The 21015-nt window shown below is 45.1% G+C and overlaps 1 protein-coding gene across 6 annotated transcripts in view; it reads right to left on the bottom strand.

Moving 5' to 3' along the window:
• Window positions 1-21015, bottom strand: part of ITPR2 (inositol 1,4,5-trisphosphate receptor type 2) — a 499601-nt gene that overhangs the window by 411653 nt on the left and 66933 nt on the right. For all 6 annotated transcript variants that reach the window (XM_040345602.1, XM_040345605.1, XM_040345603.1 and 3 more), the window contains exon 2: window positions 12625-12695. In XM_040345602.1, the coding sequence (XP_040201536.1) occupies window positions 12625-12695 (71 nt within the window). The remainder of the gene's footprint in view (window positions 1-12624; window positions 12696-21015) is intronic.

The raw sequence follows: 21015 nt of genomic DNA, 5'->3' as shown, positions 1-21015 counted from the left end.
ATAAAATTAACAATGAATCACAAAACAACGGTTCTCAATAAAAGTCCGGTATTCTGAAGAAAGTCCAAAATCTGGCACAGTTCTGCCGTGTATGGGTGTGTTTCATCAAAAGTCAATCTCCAACAGTGCAAGTGTTGTATAAAAAATAATACACAAAATACACACTTTTAAGGAAAAACACACGGAAGGTAGTACTAGAGAAAGTATATATAAGACCCTTGGATCCGGAGTGTGAGTGGGATAGAGTAGTTGAGCCAACACCAAGATTACATATAACACCTCTGGTGTGCCCAGCTGCTCACCTCGAGTTGATCGCAGTATCTCCAGATCAACCTGGTCTGGATGTTTATGGTCCACAAATAAAGAAATCTCCGTCCAATGTGTCATATGAAAAAGCAAAGTAAAAAACAACAAAAAGCTGATGGTGAAATAACGTCACAACGGGGGCTATTAATTTGGGTCTTGTCGAGTGGGAGTGCACTCACATGTAGGTGAGAGATCTCAGGCTCATCTCCACGAGTACCGAACTCGTAGGTCCCTCTGTATTGTCTCTATTTTCTCCCCCACTAGGTCTTGGAAGTGGTGGGCTAACTGTTTGGTCTCTCCAAGGGTTCAGCGTGTGTGGAGATGTCTCAGCTGATATGGGCTAAAGATGACTCCTATTCCTTTTTCAATGCCTTAGATGCAACGCTCATATGGCATGATGATGGGGAAGAGGTGAAAAAGAAATATCCATAGTGTAACCCGATCAGCGGTACAAACAGTTTTATTAAAAGCAAATTAAAAACTCACATAAAAAGTTCAGGAACTCAGCAACAATCCCACGAGTGGCGAACTCGTATGCCTGTTCGTCGGATGCTGGGGTGTATCCTGCCTGCCAATCCCGACGCGTATCGTCACGGTCACGTGACTTCATCAGGGGATGATCCCCTGATGAAGTCACGTGACCGTGACGATACGCGTCGGGATTGGCAGGCAGGATACACCCCAGCATCCGACGAACAGGCATACGAGTTCGCCACTCGTGGGATTGTTGCTGAGTTCCTGAACTTTTTATGTGAGTTTTTAATTTGCTTTTAATAAAACTGTTTGTACCGCTGATCGGGTTACACTATGGATATTTCTTTTTCACCTCTTCCCCATCATCATGCCATATGAGCGTTGCATCTAAGGCATTGAAAAAGGAATAGGAGTCATCTTTAGCCCATATCAGCTGAGACATCTCCACACACGCTGAACCCTTGGAGAGACCAAACAGTTAGCCCACCACTTCCAAGACCTAGTGGGGGAGAAAATAGAGACAATACAGAGGGACCTACGAGTTCGGTACTCGTGGAGATGAGCCTGAGATCTCTCACCTACATGTGAGTGCACTCCCACTCGACAAGACCCAAATTAATAGCCCCCGTTGTGACGTTATTTCACCATCAGCTTTTTGTTGTTTTTTACTTTGCTTTTTCATATGACACATTGGACGGAGATTTCTTTATTTGTGGACCATAAACATCCAGACCAGGTTGATCTGGAGATACTGCGATCAACTCGAGGTGAGCAGCTGGGCACACCAGAGGTGTTATATGTAATCTTGGTGTTGGCTCAACTACTCTATCCCACTCACACTCCGGATCCAAGGGTCTTATATATACTTTCTCTAGTACTACCTTCCGTGTGTTTTTCCTTAAAAGTGTGTATTTTGTGTATTATTTTTTATACAACACTTGCACTGTTGGAGATTGACTTTTGATGAAACACACCCATACACGGCAGAACTGTGCCAGATTTTGGACTTTCTTCAGAATACCGGACTTTTATTGAGAACCGTTGTTTTGTGATTCATTGTTAATTTTATGTTAGTCAATATTATTTTCATTAGTCACTGTGTAGTACTCTACCCTATTCCATTATCTGTCCCCCACTTATTTTACAGCGCAAGTATTTCACTTGACACAATAATATAATTATAATAAAAATTATTCAATAATGTAATCAACTCAAAATCACTGAAATTTGCAGTTGCAGAATTGTCGCTGTCATTATTTTATTTTTTTTATGACGAATTTCCCCGCAAATCGCTATCGCACATTTCTGCAAGTGATTATAATTTATTATCGCTGTTTTCTAGCTGATCTAAAACCATTTTTGACATAAAGGGACACTTTTGGACAATCTACAGTTTTTAGGCAGAAATTACATTTTTTATTATATAAAAGTACATGCAGGGCACTGGGCAGACCACTAGGGACAAGGGGGGTGTGTATTTTTTACATACAGTACTGTAATCTATAAGATTACAGTATACTGTATGTAAAGTGTTTGTTTACTTTTTTGAATTTGGCGCCGTTCTCCGTCCCCGTGCGTCGTAACGTCGCAGGGAACGGAGATCGGCGTCACACGGGGACTGTGAATCGAGCGAGGAGGACCCGCTCGCTCACACAGCGGGTGGCATCGCTGGATCCAGGGACAAGGTAAGTAAACCAAGCCTGTGGATCCAGCGAAAGGTAAGCCCGTCCAGCCCGAGCGTGACTCGGGTTTACCGATCCTAACATGAAAAACCAACCCCGAGTCACGCTCGGGTTTACCGTCAGGGGGGTTAACTGGGTTAGTCAGCTTTTAACCCTTTTGCAGCCAAACCCCTACCCCTTATGGCTGAAAACCCCTAAGTACTCCAAAACTGCATTCAAAATTGTCCTCCATGAAGGGACTACAATTGAAAAACAGGAAACACACCTGCCTTCCAGGACTCATCCCTGATGTCCTGTAGATACAGGTGATACTCAAAAAATTAGAATATCGTGCAAAAGTTCATTTATTTCACTAATGCAAGTTAAAGAGGTTCTCCACCCTAAAGTGGAGTCCCGCTGATCGGAACCCTCCCCCCCTCCGGTGTCACATTTGACACCTTTCAGGGGGGAGGGGGGTGCAGATACCTGTCTAAAGACAGGTATTTGCACCCACTTCCGGCCCGGCATTCACGGGCAAAAGACGGGCATTCCGTCACATCCCGTCTCCCCCCCCGTTGTGTGCTGGGAACACTCGGCTCCCAGCACACAGCGGGAGCCAATCGGCTGGCGCGGCGCGACTCGCGCATGCGCCGTAGGGAACCGGGCAGTGAAGCCGCAGCGCTTCACTTCCTGGTTCCCTCAGCGTGGATGGCGGGGGGAGCAGCAGAGAGACGAGCGATCGCTCGTGCTCTGCTGCGATCAGCGCTGGACTCCAGGACAGGTAAGTGTCCTCATATTAAAAGTCAGCAGCTGCAGTATTTGTAGCTGCTGGCTTTTAATATTATTTTACCGTGGCACATCCGCTTTAAAAGGTGAAACTAATATATGAGATAGATTCATTACATGCAAAGCAAGATAGTTCAAGCCACGATTTGTCATAATTGTGATGATTCCACTCCTTGTGAAAGTCCCCAACACTTTTGAATGGCCTTTTCCTGACAATCCTCTCCAGGCTGCCATCATCCCTGCTGCTTGTGCACATTTTTCTTCCACACTTTTCCCTTCCACATAATGTTCTATTAATGTGCTTTGATACAGCACTTTGGGAACATCCAACTTCTTTTGCAATTACCTTTTGAGGCTTTCCCTCCTTATGTAGGGTGTCAATGATGGTTTTCTGCACAACTGTCAGGTTAGCAGTCTTTCTCATGATTGTGATTCCTACTGAGAGACCATTTAAAGGCTTAGGAACCCTTTGCAGGTGTTATGGCTTAATTAGCTGATTAGAGTGGGACACTTTGAGCCTACAATATTGCACCTTTTCACAGTATTCAAATTTTCTGAGATTGTGGATTTGGGTTTTTCATGAGCTGTAAGCCATAATCATCACAATTATGACAAATTACGGCTTGAACTATCTTGCTTTGCATGTAATGAGTCTATCTCATATATTAATTTCACCTTTTAGGTTGCATTAGTAAAATAAATGAACTTTTGCACGATATTCACATTTTTCGAGTTTCACCTGTATCCCCGCTTTGCCTCGACGCGGAGATGTCAAAGGCAATGTGGGACACTTGGAGAGGGTATCAGCATTCTAATGTTGCTTCCCGAGCCGGGGTTTCACCGTGAATGTGAACTCTTCGAGGGCCAGATGGTTCTGGTTAGTTTTGCATTCACGTGTCTGTTCCGTTTTATCCAGGTCAGTGGGACATGGTCGGACACCAAATTAAACTTTCTGCCAAAGAGAAAATGGCGTAGTAATAGCCAGGCACTCTTTATCCACTATAGCGTAATTTTTCACAGTGGCGAATTTCAATATCAGAGAACATTTTAGTTTGGGGAAGCTCTACTTTTTTGACATGAACTTTGTTTTTAAGCGAAGGTCTGGGTGCTGCCGTCGCCATTGCGGGGAAGGGAACCCGGCAGTGTAGCCTTTTGGCTTCACGCCGGGAACCCTACTGCGAATGCACGAGGCCCCGCTCCTCTCTCCTATTAGCCCGGCGACCAGGGGAGGAGGAGGAGGGAGCCCCGCGGCGACCAGAGTCTCGGAAGTGGGAAAGGATACCTGTCAAAGAGGTATCCTGTCCCCCCTTCCTTTCGAAAGGTGCCAATTGTGGCACCGGAGGGGGGGGGAATCCGATGAGCGGAAGTTCCACTTTAGGGTGGAGCTCCGCTTTAAACTTTCCAACCACATATGACAGTCAAATAAACAATCGTAATAAAAGACGTGATTTGAAATGGAAACCTGCAGGAACAGCTATTTAAAGCTGCAAAACCAATTTTCAACAACCTCATACTGTGCAGACTGTCTGGAGAGAGATGCACGGAACACCTGTGCATCCCTGTACGCAGTGTATGCCCCGTGTGAACAAGGCCTTAGACTCCATTAGACACTATAGACTGAGGATCTTACTTTGCACTTATATTTATGTAAGTGGTAACTATTAATATTATTTAATTGTATTTATTTACAGTATTTGTTATTTTTAACATTTATTTTTTCTCTTTGAATACAGCCCTTTTGAAGACAATAAAAAAGGATGCGGCATGCTTGTGACCTTTTCCATGTGAATATAGTACACCAGGGAAGAACAGATCCTGCGGAGTCAGCAACCGCAGTCAGTGAGGGAGAGAAGTCTGACTGGAGAAGGAATCCTATGTTTGCATTTAATGTCACATTCTCACTGAATGGGGTCTGACAGGTATGTGTTGTTAAGAAATTCAAAACCAACAAAACCGGTCAATGTGTATGTAAAGTTCTTCTCATTTCCATGGCAATTAAAAACAATGAAATCTTCTCCAAACATTGTCCCGCTGTCAGATTTTATTTTCTGCAAATACATATTTTTTTGAAGAACATATATTTTGCCCACTCTGGATTCTTAATTGGTTCATGCACACAGAATATTGTAAGCAAGTTTTAAGCCTACAATATTTAAGGGAGCCTTAAAAATAGGATTTTTTGTACTCGCCGTGAAATCCTTTTCTCTGTCGTCCATGGGCGGACACAGCGCTCTCAAGTCTCGGCAGGTGGGTTATGTTCCTGTTTACAGGAGAGGACTAGGCAGAAACATGTTAGATATTCAAATACATGTTGTTTTAACAGAGTTGAACAGCCCCCACCCAGGGGGCGGACCCTCCGGACATTAACAGTGATTATTATTTATCACAGATAATAGTTGTGTTAGAAAGTGCGCTCATCACCCCGTTTTATTATTACCCTCCGGACATAACCCTCCTCCCTGCAGCATGCAGCCTCTGTTCATAACAAGCAGTACAAACCTAAAAAGGAGGGGTGGGGGCTGTGTCCATCCATGGACGACAGAGAAAAGGATTTTACGGTGAGTACAAAAAATCCTATTTTCTCTTATCGTCCATGGACGGACACAGCCTTCTCAAGTCTTGACAAGTGGGATGTCCCCAAACAGTGTCAAAAACAAGGGGAGAGAACAGTATCAGTAAAAAAACACACAACTTCACCCCAAACAAGCAAAGCTCAATGGAGGAGTTGTAACTTTAAACAGCCGCCTGCAAAACCTTGCGGCTGAAGGAAGCATCAGAAGATGCACTCACATCAACCTTGTAAATTCGCCGCCTTGCACACCTGTGAGACAGATGCTTGATGTCCAAAAGCCCAGGAAGAACCAATTGCCCTGGTCGAATGTGCCGTGACCGGAAAGGGGAGCGAGCATAGGCCTGTATGAGGGTCTGCCTGATCCACCAAGAAATTGTAGCCGACGAGACCACCAGGCCCTTTTGTGGACCGGATATCGACACAAAAAGTGAATTATAATAACAGAAAAAATTGCGCTAATCACAAAAATGGTGGTCGATGGCAATCAAAAATCGCACCGACACAAGTAAATAAGGAGGCAGCTGCTCTTGTGCAGATTTTTTTCCATTACAAAAAGTGAATTAGACCTCCAAAACGGAGCTGAAGCAGACAGGTACACAGGTACACTCGCAGAGTGCGTACCACGTCTAAGGAATGAAGCCAGAATGGGCCGGCCGAGGACACAAGCATGGAAGTACAATGTCCTCGTAAAGGTGAAAAGAGGAAACCACCTTCGGAAGAAACCACCTTGCGGACGCAACACCGCCTTATCCTTATGGAGGACCAAGTATGGCGACTTGCAGGACAAGGCCGCCAACTCAGAAACCCGTCTGACAGAAGTAATGGCCACCAAAAAGGCCACCTTCTGAGATAGTGTCAAGAGAGGAATCTCTCTGATGTCTTCAAAGGGAGGTTTCTGAAGAACCGAGAGCACCAGATTCAAATCCCAAGGGGGAATAGGTGGTCTAAGAGGGGGAAGTATATGACGCACCCCCTGCACAAAGGTACCCACCAGAGAATGGGCCGCCAAAGGCCGCTGAAAGAACACAGCCAAGGCTAAAATCTGTCTCTTAATGGTGCTTAAGGCAAGTTTCTGATCCACTCCAAGCTGTAAAAACAGCAGGATCCTGAACACCGAATATGTCCGTGGATGCCAACTCATATCTTCACACAAAGAGATGTAGGCCTTCCAGGTGCGATGGTAGGTCTTCCTGGAAGAAGACTTCCATGCCCTCAACATGGTTGAGATGACCGAGTCTGAAAAACCTTGGTCCCTTAGAACCTGGCTTTCAATAGCCATGCCATTAAAGCCAGCGACTGTAAAGCAGGATGGGGTATGAGACCTTGAGACAGAAGGTCCTCCCACATTGGCAGTCACCAGGGCGCATCCGCCACCAGGCGCACGAGATTGGGGCCAATCTGGAGCAATTAGAATCATCAGGATCCCCTCGGCCTCCACTCTGCGGAGCAGCCGAGGAAGTAACTTCAGCGGGGGAAAGGCATAAATTAGCCTATACTGACCCCACGGGCTACCAACGCATCTGACGCGTCCGCCCAGGGATCTCTGGACCTGGCCACGAACCTTGACACCTTGCGGTTGAGACCAGAGGCCAGGAGATCCATGTCCGGTGTGCCCCACCCCCTGCAAAGGAGTTGAAACACCTCCGGATGCAATGACCATTCTCCCTGGTCCAGCATCTGGCGACTCAGGACGCTGCAGCCGAGCTCTGAGTTCCCCCCTGATGGTTGACATAAGCCACCGCCATGGCGACCTTGCAACCTCCTCGACCACGAGGAGAGGCATAGTCTGATCGCCCAAAGTTCCAGGACATTGATTGGCAGACGGGATTTCTGTAAAGTCCAGCGACCCTGGGCCGACTGGACCCCCCAGATGCCCCCCAGCCCATGAGGCTGGCGTTCGTCATAATCACTGTCCACAGGAAGGGAAGAAATGACTTCCCAGACCGAAGAGCCGGGGATCTCAGCCACCAATTCAGAGAGACCCTGATCAGGCGGCTGACCTGAATCTGGCGATCCAGAGACAATGGAGATTTGTTCCATTTGGACAGGATCTCCTTCTGCAATACTCGAGTGTGGAACTGGGCATACGGTACTGCCTCAAACAAGGCTACCATGAGGCCCAGAACTCGCATGCAAAAATGGGGAGACAACCATTTGCGGGATGCCAACACGCTCACTGCAGACTGAAGGGTACAGGGAAAGCCTAATGAGGCTGAACAGTGGTAAAAACTCTTCTTTTAAAAAAGATCCCCAGCAATAAAAATGCAGGCCAGATGCACCACAGTCCCCGACAGCAGCAATAGTAATGCAGCAGAGGGAAAAGGAGCAGGGAAGGGAGGATAGGAGGACCCCCGAACCCCAGGAATGCTCAGCTGTACCAACCCACCTAAGCGGGAGGGACTGTACCCATCCACGTGAGGACTCACTGACGCATTCCTGACAGGCATACAGCCACTTTGGAGGTAGCTTTCAGCCCGGTTCACTGTGAGTAAGACAACACCACAGCCCAGTCATATGTGGACCTCGAAGCGGAAAGCTCACCGGCCACCCCAGAAGTCATGAGGTATGTCGTGGCAGACCCAGCCTCTTTGCAAAGGTGTGTTCATGCTCACTGGCTGGACTTAGAAGACTACAAGGATCTATATATCCAGCCTGTCTTTTAGCCAACAGAAGATTCTTTCAAGAAAAAATAAAATAAAAAATTTCCCCCGGGGGCGCTGGGCCCAAAGGGAGCCATACGTCCTTCTCCTTGCTAGGCAGAAAGAAACTGAGGCTGCATGCTGCAGGGAGGAGGGTTATGTCCGGAGAAGGCTGTGTCCGTCCATGGATCATAAGAGAAAGATATATATACAGTGGATATAAAAAGTCTACACATCCCTGTTAAAATTTCATCTTTCTATGATGTAAAAAATCGAGACAAAGATAAATAATTTCAGAACTTTTTCCACCTTTAATGTGACCTATAAACTGTACAACTCAGTTGAACAACAAACTGAAGTCTTTTAGGTGGAGGGAAGTAAAAATAAAAAAATGTAATAATATGGTTGCACAAGTGTGCACAACCTTAAACTAATACTTTGTTGAAGCACCTTTTGATTTTATTACAGCACTCAGTCTTTCTGGGTATAAGTCTATCAGCATGGCACACATTGACATGGCAATATTTGCCCACTCTTTTTTGCAAAAACACTCCAAATCTGTCAGACTGCGAGGACATTTCCTGTGCACAGTCCTCTTCAGATCACCCCACAGATTTTCCGATTCAGGTCTTGGCTCTGTCTGGGCCATTCCAAATCTTTAATCTTCTTCTGGTTAAGCCATTCCTATGGTGTTTTGGATGTATGCTTTGAGTCGTTGCTGAAAGGTGAAGTTCCTCTTCATGTTCAGCTTTCTAGTAGTAGCCTGAAGGTTTTGTGCCAATATTGACTGGTATTTAGAACTGTTCATAATTTTTTTGAAGAAAAACAGCCCCAAAGCATGATGCTGCCACCACCATGCTTCACGGTGGGTATGGTGTTCTTTTGGTGATGTGCAGTGTTGTTTTTGCATCAAACATATCTTTTGGTATTATGGCCAAAAAGTTCAACCTTGGTTTCATCAGACTTGAAGGAACAGGATAAGATTTTGCTCCTACTTTGAGACAGTCTGGCTTGTCCTTTGACCAATCAAAACAATCCCAGTGTAACATAAATTCCTTTTCCTGCTGCTGCAGAGATCCCCTCTGTGATCCTTTCCCTCGCTCTCCTCTCAGGCCCCATACACACGAGAGGATTTATCCGCAGATACGGTCCAGCGGACCGTATCCGCGGATAAATCCTCTCGAGGATTTCAGAGGATTTCTATGCGATGGCGTGTACACACCATCGCATTGAAATCCGCGCTGAAATCCTCTGCCGATGACGTGTCGCGCCGTCGCCGCTATTATGACGCGGCGACGGGCGCGACGCTGTCATATAAGGAATTCCACGCATGCGTCAAATCATTACGACGCGTGCGGGGAATCCCTTTAGACGGATGGATCCGGTAAGTCTGTACAGACGAGCGGATCCATCCGTTGGAATGGATTCCAGCAGATGGATTTGTTGTGCATGTCAGCAAATATCCATCTGCTGGAAATCCATCCCAGGGGAGATTTCTCTGCGGATAAATATCCGTTGGCGTGTACACACCATAGGATCTATCCGCAGAAACCCATTTGATGGGATTTATCTGCGGATAGATTCTATGGTGTGTATGGGGCCTTAGGCACATTTGTATGCTGGTGTTCTGTCGATTTGTGCCCTCTGTTGAAAAGTACCCGTGCATGCGCAGAACGGAAGGGCACTACAGTCACCATAGTGCATGCGCACATCGTAGGAGGCTTTTTTCGATGGGGGATACCATTTGACGGACACAATTGAATGCTATGTAAATAGCAGAGGGACACCGTATTTGTCATATTGTGCTTGCTGTTACGGCGCGGGTTTACAGTTTGCTCAAGGTCCAGGTGTGTTGAATGGCGGGTTTTGTCTGCGTCTAAGGGCGGGTTGCAAAACAGACAAAACCCGACCTTCAACACACCCACAACCCACCCTGCAACAGCCAGGCTCAATCTGACAACAATGGTGTCCCTCCGCTCTTTTGCATAACATTCAATTGTGCCAGTCAAATGGTATCTCCTATTGGAAAAAAGCCTCCTACCATGTGCGCATGCGCCATGGTGACGTCACGCCAGCTGATCGGAAAATCAACTGGAGTGCCCCTCCGTTCTGCGCATGCGCGGGCACTTTTCGAACATGTTATTATTTTGAACATGTGACCAGCAGCAGAAGACTAGAAGCTCCTCCTGTATTTGTTTCCCTGCAGACAAGCTGGGAAAAATCTGGGTCATGTGACAGCTTTATATCAATTAGGAAAAAGGTACTGTACTTAGATGTGTTTTTTTTTTGTCTTTAATTAATACAATTACAGGGCCATAATCCACAAACAGAAATAGAAGGGACAATATCTATTAAACAGTGTGTGTTTAGTATCACTTTAAATATCTAGTTGTCCTAGAGAATTCTGGCAACTCCTGCTATGGCTCCTATGGCTAATCCAATAGGAAGAAGCAGTATGAATTTTTATATATCTGATTCTGTTCTCAGTAACTAGGCTGGAAAATCTATGCGTAATAATGATTCCAACAGTTGGCACTTAACACCATACCCTTGAGTGGCTTTAGAGCTAAACCCAAATTGCATCTTTAACTTCTTGCCGACCAGCCGTCACAGTTATACTGCGGCAGGTTGGCTCGGCTGCGCAAATTGCCTTAGGTGTACATCGGTTCGTGCACAAGGTTCTGGGGGCATGCTGATTGACCAGCAGGGGAGACAAGGCAGATCTCTGTTCTGTCAGGGGATGACACAGGATCTTGTCTTCCTGCTATGCAGGAAGATGAATCTGTGTGTTGTCCCAGGAAGCCCATCCCCCCACACAGTTAGAAACACACTTTGATTGCCCCTGATGTTAACCCCTTACCTGCCAGTGTCATTAGTACAATGTCAGTGCATATTTTTAGCACTGATCACTATAATAATGTCACTGGTTCCGAAAAAAGTGTCCAAAATGTCAGCTAGGTGTCTGATCTGTCCGCCGCAATGGCGCAGTCCCATTAAAAACCGCCATTACTAGTAAAAAAAAATACAAATACCATAAATCCTTCCCCTATTTTGTACGCTATAACTTTTGCGCAAACGAATCAATATACACCTACTGTTTTTTTTTACCAAAAATATGTAGCAGAATACATATTGGCCTAAATTTATGAAGAAATTCATTTTTTTTTTATTCGGTATGTTTTTTAGCAGAAAGTAAAAAATATCGCTTTTTTTTTCAAAATTGTCTGTCTTATTTTGTTTATAGTGAAAAAAATAAAATACGCAGAGGTTATCAAATACCACCAAAGGAAAGCTCTATTTGTGGGAAAAAAAGGAAATACATTTTATTTGGGTACATCGTCGCACAATCACGCAATTATCAGTGCCGTATCAAATGGGCTCAAGTGGTTGAAGTGATATTAAAAGTTTTTTTTTTTTAAATAACAAACATGTTATACTTACCTGCTCTGTGCAGTGGTTTTCTAGAGCAGCCCAGACCCTCCTCTTCTCAGGTCCCCCGCCAGCGCCCTTGGTCCCTCCTATTCTCTGAGTGCCCCCATAGCAAGCTGCTTGCTACGTGTCACTTATGCTTTTCGCTCACTCCCAAGCCCTGCTCTGGGTGTTCCCTGCTCCCTCCTCATTGGCTGTGATTGACAGAGCCAATGGATCCTGCTGCTGTCTCTTAATCAGAAGGCAGAGACACGGCAGAGCAGCCACTCTCATGTACATCGCTGGATCGTGATGGGGCTCAGGTAAGTATTGGTGGTGGGGGGGGGGGGGGTTTGGGGGGGGGGCTGCAAACTGAAGTTTTTTTTTACCATCATGCATCTTGATTGAGTGAACTATAGCTGGTTTGACCTTTGAAATAACCCTCAACCCCAATTTCTATTGTCCATTTTTATTCAAACGACCGGCTGGTGGTTCTACTAGCACTGACCGGAGGCTTGACTACCAACTACAGGTATGCGCTCTCACCTGACATAGCATCTCATCACCTTGCTTGACATTGGCCATTCTTCATCTCAACCTCTACTACAGCCACATTTTTCTTCTTGATTGGCAACTTTGGTGAACATAGGGTCACCTGGATACAATCGGGCACAAACCTTCCTAACTGTTGCAGAAGGGGGTTACTAAGTATGACTAAGTAGCCCGCCCTTACAAGAACATTAAGCTTAGAAAAAAGAACAATTGCCATGAACCTTACCTCTGAATTTTTTGGGTGGATTGGCCAGGTCTCCAGCCTCTGGGTTAACCACACATCTATCATCCACCAACCTATGGACATAAAAAAAAGAGAGGCATCTTCAATATGATTCCATTTCTAAACATCAGAGGATCAAATATTGACAAAGCAAAAGTTCAAAACTGGCTAAGATTAGCAGAATCAACAATGACATATTGCCGGATTACTAAAATATACGTAATCCTGCAGATACATAGGAGTTGCTCAAAGCGGAACAAGCTAAAAGGAGCAGGACAGTCACTATGCTTAAAACTAGGGTTGTCCCGATACCACTTTTTTAGGACCGAGTACAAGTACCGATACTTTTTTTCAAGTAGTCGCCGATACCGAATACCGATACTTTTTTTTAATGTCATGTGACCGTTTTCAAATCACAATACAGACCAAAGATATTTTCTTTAGAATTATGAAGAACTGGTACATCATGGTGTGGGGCTGTTTTTTAGCATACGGTACTGGAAAACTACATATCATTGAAGTAGTGATCACTGTCAGTGCAGCTCATCGGTGCCAGTGCCCAAAAGTGCAGCTAGCCAGTGCCACCTATCAGTGCAGATCAGTGCCCATTAGTGCATCAGTGCAGGGAGGCAGCTTATTAGTGCATCTCATAAGTGCCACCCAATCAATGCCAGTGCCACCTATCAGTGCCATCCATTTATGAGTGCAATTCAATCAATGCCAGTGCCACCTATCAGTGCCATCCAATGGTGCCATCCAATTTGTGTTCGATGTCACAAAAAAAAAAAAAAAGTATTCTATTTTGGTATCGGGAGTATTTGCGCGAGTACGAGTACTAGCGCAAATACTCGGTATCGGTCCCGATACCGATACTGGTATCGGTATCTGGACAACCCTACTTAAAACAATTAGGGGTCTGCTTATAAAGCAGTGATGTGACTTTCACCACACATTCTTTGGTGGACGATCAATGACCATGGAAGATTCACCTGCACAGAATGTTTGCTGAATGTAAGATTTACTGCCTTATAAGGCCTCATTCACACAGGCATACTTAGTTCATCCACTATATCTGGTCTCCCACAGTACACACGACATGGAAATGCAATAACAGTATTTTAGTAAATATAAACAGCTAAATATCTTTTTTTATCAGCAGTATATGGTGTGTATTGCTAGAGAGTTTTTTTTTTCTGGGAGGGTGCATGTGATCAGCACAGGGCCAATCAACATTGTCTTCATCTCAACCTCTATTGTGACTTCTATAAGTGCCTGGTTAAAGCTTGTCGGAGGAATTTTCATTCTCCTCTGCTGGTCCTATGAGGCAGTGGGACCCCTGACCCTCTGTCTGGACAATGCTGATTGGCCCTGTGCTGATCACATGCACCCTCCCAGGAAAAAAAAACTCTCTAGCAATACACACCAAATTGAGAATGTGCAGAGTGCCCCCAATGCTCTGTACTATCAGGAGATTAATTGGGGGCTGTGGAAGAAGAGGAGGATCAGAGAAAACAGGATCAAGCAGCCTTTTTACACAACTTTGATTTCACAGTGAGTATAACAAGCATGCTTTACTGCATATACAGACTGATTTTAGAGTTTAGTATCACTTTAATGCTGCGTACAGACGATCGGACATTCCAACAACAAAACCGTGGATTTTTTTCAGACGGACATTGGCTCAAAACTGTCTTGCACACACGGTCGCACAAATTTTATCGTAAATTCCGAACGCCAAGAACGCGGTCACGTACATCACGTACGAGGGCACTATTAAAGGGAAGTTCAATACCAGTCGTGTTAATAGAAGTTTGGTGAGAGACGATTCGTGCTTTTCAGCCTCGTGCTTTTCAGTCCGTTACAGCGTGACGAATGTGCTCCATTACGAACGCTAGTTTTACCAGACCGAGGGCTTCTGTTTCGTACTTGATTCAGAGCATGAGTGGAATTTTGTGCGTCGGAATTGGCTACACACAATCGGAATTTACGAGAACAGATTTTGTTGTTGGAAAATTTGGGAACCAGCGGTAGTGCGAGTGAGAGGGGCAGGTTTGTCTGTCGCCCGCAACCAAAATATTGAGCACCGGCCGCCGCTAGTTCTGGATTGAGATACGTACATACTATAGAGGGGTATGCTTTGTTCATTTTTCGTGTCTGATGTTTACAACCACTTTAAGGCAGCTCATTCAACAAAAGCGATACATGCAGCATTTCTAGTAGTTAGCTGCCAGGCATGTCAGCAAGGTGAATTGGGTGCCATTCAGAATGAACCAATGCATGCAATGTGTGAATGTTATGCCGCGTACACACGATCGGTCAATCCGATGAGAACGGTCTGATGGACCGTATTCATCAGACCAAACCGATCGTGTGTGGGCCCCATCAGTTATTTATCCATCGGTTAAAAAATGTGAAACTTGTTTTAAAATTAACCGATGGATACCTAACCGATAGAAAAAGAAAGATCGTTTGTAGGCACGTCCATCGGTTAAAAATCCACGCATGCTCAGAATCAAGTCGACGCATGCTTGGAAGCATTGAACTTCATTTTTTTCAGCACGTCGTTGTGTTTTACGTCACCGCGTTCTGACACGATCGTTTTTTTAACTGATGGTGTGTAGGCACGACTGATCATCAGTCAGCTTCATCAGTTAACTGATGGAAAAATCCATCAGACCGTTTTCATCGGATTGACCGATCGTGTGTACAGGGCATTAGAGTAATATGCATGGCTCATATAATAGCTGGTATAAAGATCACTGACCAGCCAGCCTACAAGAATCCATACACTGGTGTTCATTAACCCCTTCCCGCCGACTGCACACATATATGCGGCTTCACGGAAGTGGCCTTTTTTTTCCATGGGGTCGTATATATGCGTATCTCCCTTTGTGCTGGGAGCACGCCGCACAGCATGCTCCCAGCAGAAAGCGGGCTCTCGCTGAGAGCCACGGGTCTCGTACTAACAATCGGGACCCAGGGATTTCGGTTCAGGGTCACCTGATCACTGTGATAGCCTCTGATTGTCTATCACAGTGTGAGCCCACCCCTGTGTTTACTTCCTCTTCTGAATGAATATAGGTGTATCTTCCTCTTCTTGCAGGAAGAAAAATGTAAACAAACCAAAGTGTATAACAAAAAATATTTAAAAAGTAAAAATAAATGATAAAAAAATAAAGAAAAAAATAACAAGATCAAGGTTTGCCAGGATTAGTGTTAGGGTCAAGGTCGAGGTCAAAGGTCAAGGTCGACATATTTTGGGTAGAATCCTTTTTTTTTATCATTAGTATCAGTGGCCCGGATTCAAAGAGAATTGCGCTTTTTTTGCGGAGGCGCAGGGCAACGATTTTGCCCTGCGCCCCCGCAAATTTGCTCCGCTGCCCTCGATTCACGGAGCAGTAGCTCCGTAAATTGCGAGGGCGCGCCGGCAAAATTGCCCGGCGCTAGAGCACGCAATTTAAATGATCCCGTAGGGGGCGGGAATCATTTAAATTAGGCGCGCTCCCGCGCCGAGCGTAGAGCGCATGCTCCGTCGGGAAACTTTCCCGACGTGCATTGCGGCAAATGATGTCGCAAGGACGTCATTTGCTTCAGAGTGAACGTGTATGGCATCCAGCGCCATTCACGAATCACTTACGCAAACGACGTAACATTCAAATATATCGCGACGCGGGAACGACGGGTATCCTTTAGCATTGGCTGCCCCTATTACTACGCTAAACACGCCGTACGGAAACTACGTAACTTGCGTACGCAGGGCTCGCGCAACATTGTGAATCGGTGTTAGTATGCAATTTGCATACTATACACTGAGCACAATGGGAGCGCCCCCTAGCGGGCATCGCAAGAATGCAGCCTAAAATATGCGTGGCATAAGAGCCTTATGCCACGCAGATTTTAGGCTGCAGTCGGCGTTACGATGTTCCTGAATCAGGAGCATTCGTAACGCCGGAGCAAGTAAGCAATTGCGCTGTGTAACCTATGGTTACACAGGCGCAATTGCTACTTGAATCTGGGCCAGTGTGTTTTAGGCAGAATAAAAAAAGCAAAATGCGCACCATTATTTCTGGGCTGAACTACAGGTATGAACAACACCTAACATACACATATGTGGTATCACTGCAATCGCCAGGAGCAGAAAATTTGTTTTATGGTGGTAAATTATGAGAATAGCAAGAAATATTCAGCTAAATTTGAAAAAAAAATATATATTTTGGGCCAGTTTTCATTGGATAATAAAAAAAATCAGGTGATATGCGTAACATTTACCACCAAAAGAAAGCCCAATGTGTCCTGAAAAAAACAAGGTATAATCCACCTGGATATACAAAGTAGTTGTGATGACATGTACAGTTTTACTAACACATGTCAAAGTTGCAAAATTGTGCTTAGGCATTTACATTTGTACTATTAGGTGTGAAGGGGTGGAGATCCCACTGATAAATACCATTTTCACTATGAGAGCATGAAATCAAAGGTAAATTGGACCTGTTGGTTGCTTTAATAAAAAGTAAAATACTAAAGCAGCATTTTTTTGGCTGTTCAATGAACACGGCTAACTAGGACCATACCGTAGGCATTGGACATCAGTGTACCATCTGTTGGATAGGTTCACGGATCAAGTTTGCTATGCATGCATACATCCATCTACACGCATACAGTAGCAAATTAACTCTTCCTTTTTCATGTATTTTAATATACTATTTAAAGCATGCAACTACACCTAAGAGCCAGGCCCGGATTCCCCACAAGGCCACTGAGGCCAGGCCTTGGGCCGGCAGGGCTCCAAGGGGCGGCAGTGGCATGGAGTCCCCCGACGCCCGGAACATACAGTTAAGGGCGGTAAGTTATGGGGGAATCCACTCGCTTGTTAACAAGTGATTGTGGCGATGTCGCCGAAATCACTTGTAAAATATGTGCTGCCGTCCATCCTCCCCTCTCCCCCCCACCCCATATACCTCTCTCTGCTGGCTATCTTCGGGACTCCGTCCTCCCCCCGGCCACCGAGTGTGTCTCCTGTCCCTGCTGCCGATGTACACAGTGAGAGGGGAGAGCTGTGCTCTTCCCATCTCAGCTGTGACAGGAGTTCTAGCACAGTGCTAGGACTCCTGTTTTGGAGGTGACAGGGTCAATAAAGAGAACATGTCACCTCCAATTGCTATCACACAGGAAATAGTTTTCTCCTGTGTGATAGCAAAAAAGTTAAGTGAAAAAAATTATAAAAAATAAATAAATAATAAGAAATAATAATTAAATTAATAAAATAAAAAAGTAAAGAATAAGAAAAATAATAAGAAAATTATACAAACATTTTAAAAAGTAAGCGACAAGCTACAAATAAAAATAAAAAAAGTGATAAAAAAGTAAAAAAACAAACAAAACATATTTGAACTAACCGTGCCGCACATTCTCTGTTGATTTTGGGGGGGGGGGGGGGTCGGTTGGCGGGGAGGGGGTGCATTGTAGAACCTGGCCTTGGGGCGGCAGGGAGAGCAAATCCGGCCCTGCTAAGAGCCAAGGCCCACCACCCAAATAAACGGCATGTTCGAAAACTCTTCACTACCGATCTTAAACGTGTGAAAGCCTTTACAAAAAGCACTGGATAACTTTTTAATCTATAAAATGTGAAAAGACCGTTCCAGTTATGTGGTTTTCATGTAAAGTCACATTTTTTGTCTCTTGCTCAGAATGGTGAGTCTGCGGCCAGAGCAGAGCCTTGGCTGGGAAGCATGTATGTCGCAGTAGCTGGGCGTGGCCTGGACGCAGTCCGAACTTTTGTGTGAAGGACACTGTTGTCCGTGCAGAATTGGCACGTTTTTATACAGGAAGGAAGGAGGGAGAAAAAAAATCTCATAATTAATTTTGCCTGAATAAGCTCAAGGCTAGAACACAAGTCCCATCGCCTTGACAACTACACTCGCATTTCAAGTATCCGCGAGAGAGGACGGAGAGGGATTAAGATGTCCGCGGTTCGCACACAGCAACATTATTTACAATCCTTTCTAGGTGCAGATATGGTGGTTTATTTATTTACACTGATGGAAGAAATGTTGCTTTCATTTTCTATTTGTCTAAATAGCAAGTTTTCTTTTTCTCTCCAGCTAATCCTTGCATTTGTCAGTGTCTCCAATGCAGTATGGCCTGCTTTACCGTAGATTCAAAGACATTGGACTAACTTTAGGGCGGCCTAGCCTAGCCTGTTTAGGCTACACCGCCGTAAATTACCTAGGCTAGTAGTGATTCTCAATCTACTTACCTGCTAATCTACGGCGGCGTAGCCTCAAACGAGCGGGCGTAAGGGCGCCTAATTCAAATGACTTGGAGGGGGGCGTGTATCATGGTAATGAGGCTTGACCTCACGTTTTTGACGTTTTTTGACACTGCGCATGCGCCGGCCGACTACATTTCCCAGTGCGCATTGCGGCTAAGTACGCCGTACGGGCCTATTGATTTAGACGTGGACGTAAACGACGTAAATCCCGATTCGCGGACGACTTACGCAAACGACGTTAAAATTTCGAATTTCGCGGCGGGAACGGCGGCCATACTTAACATTGGCTAGGCCACTAGAGCATAGCTCTAACTTTAGGCGGCCTATCTCTTACGGAAACGACGTAATTCGACTGCGGCGGCCGCGCGTACGTTCGTGAATCGGCGTACTAGCTCATTTACATAATCTACGCCGGCCGCAATGGAAGCGCCACCTAGCGGTCAGCCAAAACATTGCAATCTAAGATAGAACGGCGCAAGCTGTCCTATCTTAGCTTTGTTTAAGTGTATCTCTGTTAGAGAATACACTTAAACATAGGTCGGCTTAGATTCAGAGTTAGGTCGGCTTATCTGTAGATAAGCCGGCCTAACTCTTTCTGAATCTACCTAAGTGTGCTGACAAAACAACTTTCTCAACTGCTTTTTTTTTTTAAATACAATTTTCTAAAGAAAGTTACAAACATATAAACATTCAACATTCAGCACTACAAAGCATCAGCAACAGTGACCAATGCAGCTCCATATGATAACGTGTGACCGGTTTCATCTAAAGAAGTGAACATAAAGCACATATTCTAGCACAAGGGGGATGCAAAAGCTGGTGCAGCTCTGCAAAGAAACCAATCAGCTTCCAGGTTTTATTGTCGAAGCCTAATTGAACAAGCTGAGGCCGATTGGCTACCATGCACAGCTGCACCAAATTTTGATTGCTCCAGTTTTAGTAAATCTTCCCTATAGTGTTTAAAATCTTAACACCCCAAAAAAAAAAAAAAAAAAACAATAGCGCTTTTAGCAGGAGTTCACCAAGTCCCAGCCCACAACATTTTTTTAACCTCAGGGCTTTTTTTCTCAGACAATAGGTGCAGGAACTCCCCCTTTCCGGGTCACCCCTTTTCTCCGCCCCCTACCCACCTCCGAGCACCGTCCCTTGGTTCAATCCCCCTATCCATCTCCCAGTACCGCCCCTTTTAGACAATACAGAACCAAGTATAATTTTTTTAAAGTAATTTGTATGGAATTTGGTAATGATATCAAGAAAATTCGGTTCCCCTGCAGCCAGCAACAATAGACCCTGCTAACAGCAAAGGATCAACCCACAATAAAATCCCCCCCCCCCCCCAGCAACAATAGATGCCTTCCAGCTAGAATAGATGCCCCAGCAGTGATCATCAATACCCTGCAGCACACCCCAGCACCCCTTGTCACTACATACAGCCAGTCCAGGAGGTGTCGGAACTGCGTTCCCCCGCGTTCCCGCTGAAAAAAAGCCCTGGTTAACCTATAATCAATCAATCTGAAGCCGTAGAATTGTCATTGATTCAACCACCCCACATCAAATTTAGAGGGTACCCCTTTACTGAGATATGTAGCTTTGTACAATGGTAAGGTATGATTCACTAACGCCTTTCAGGCCATAATGGTAGGGCCCATGGGTTTCTTCCATGACAGAATTATTTTTTACGTGTATAGAACAAAAGTAGGGTAAGTAGCGTACGGATTACCTTTTTGGGTGCCAATGAATCTCCCGAAATTCCGATCGTCTGCATGCAATTCAGACGCACAAAAATCCTACGCATGCTCGGAATCATTGAACTTCATTTTTCTCGGCTTGTCGTAGTGTTGTACGTCACCGTGTTCTTGACGTTCGGAACTTCCGACAACTTTTGTGTGACCGTGTGTATGTAACACAAGTTTGAGCCAACATTCCGTCGGAAAAAAAAAACACAGTTTTGTTGTCGGAATTTCTGATCGTGTGTACGCGGCATTATAGTGATAGTCGTGACGGATTTAACACAATGCATCACGACATCAGATATATTTTATCATGTTATGCATGCATGCCAAGTAATGTGTCAGTAACACTTCCAGCATTCCCTCTCACCCAGATCACATGACTACCCCTGA

This window comes from Rana temporaria, chromosome 3 (assembly GCF_905171775.1).
Source record: "Rana temporaria chromosome 3, aRanTem1.1, whole genome shotgun sequence".
In the NCBI taxonomy this organism is placed as follows: domain Eukaryota; kingdom Metazoa; phylum Chordata; class Amphibia; order Anura; family Ranidae; genus Rana; species Rana temporaria.
The sequence above is the reverse complement of the archived record's forward strand: the minus strand, read 5'-3'. Positions and strand labels throughout refer to the sequence as shown.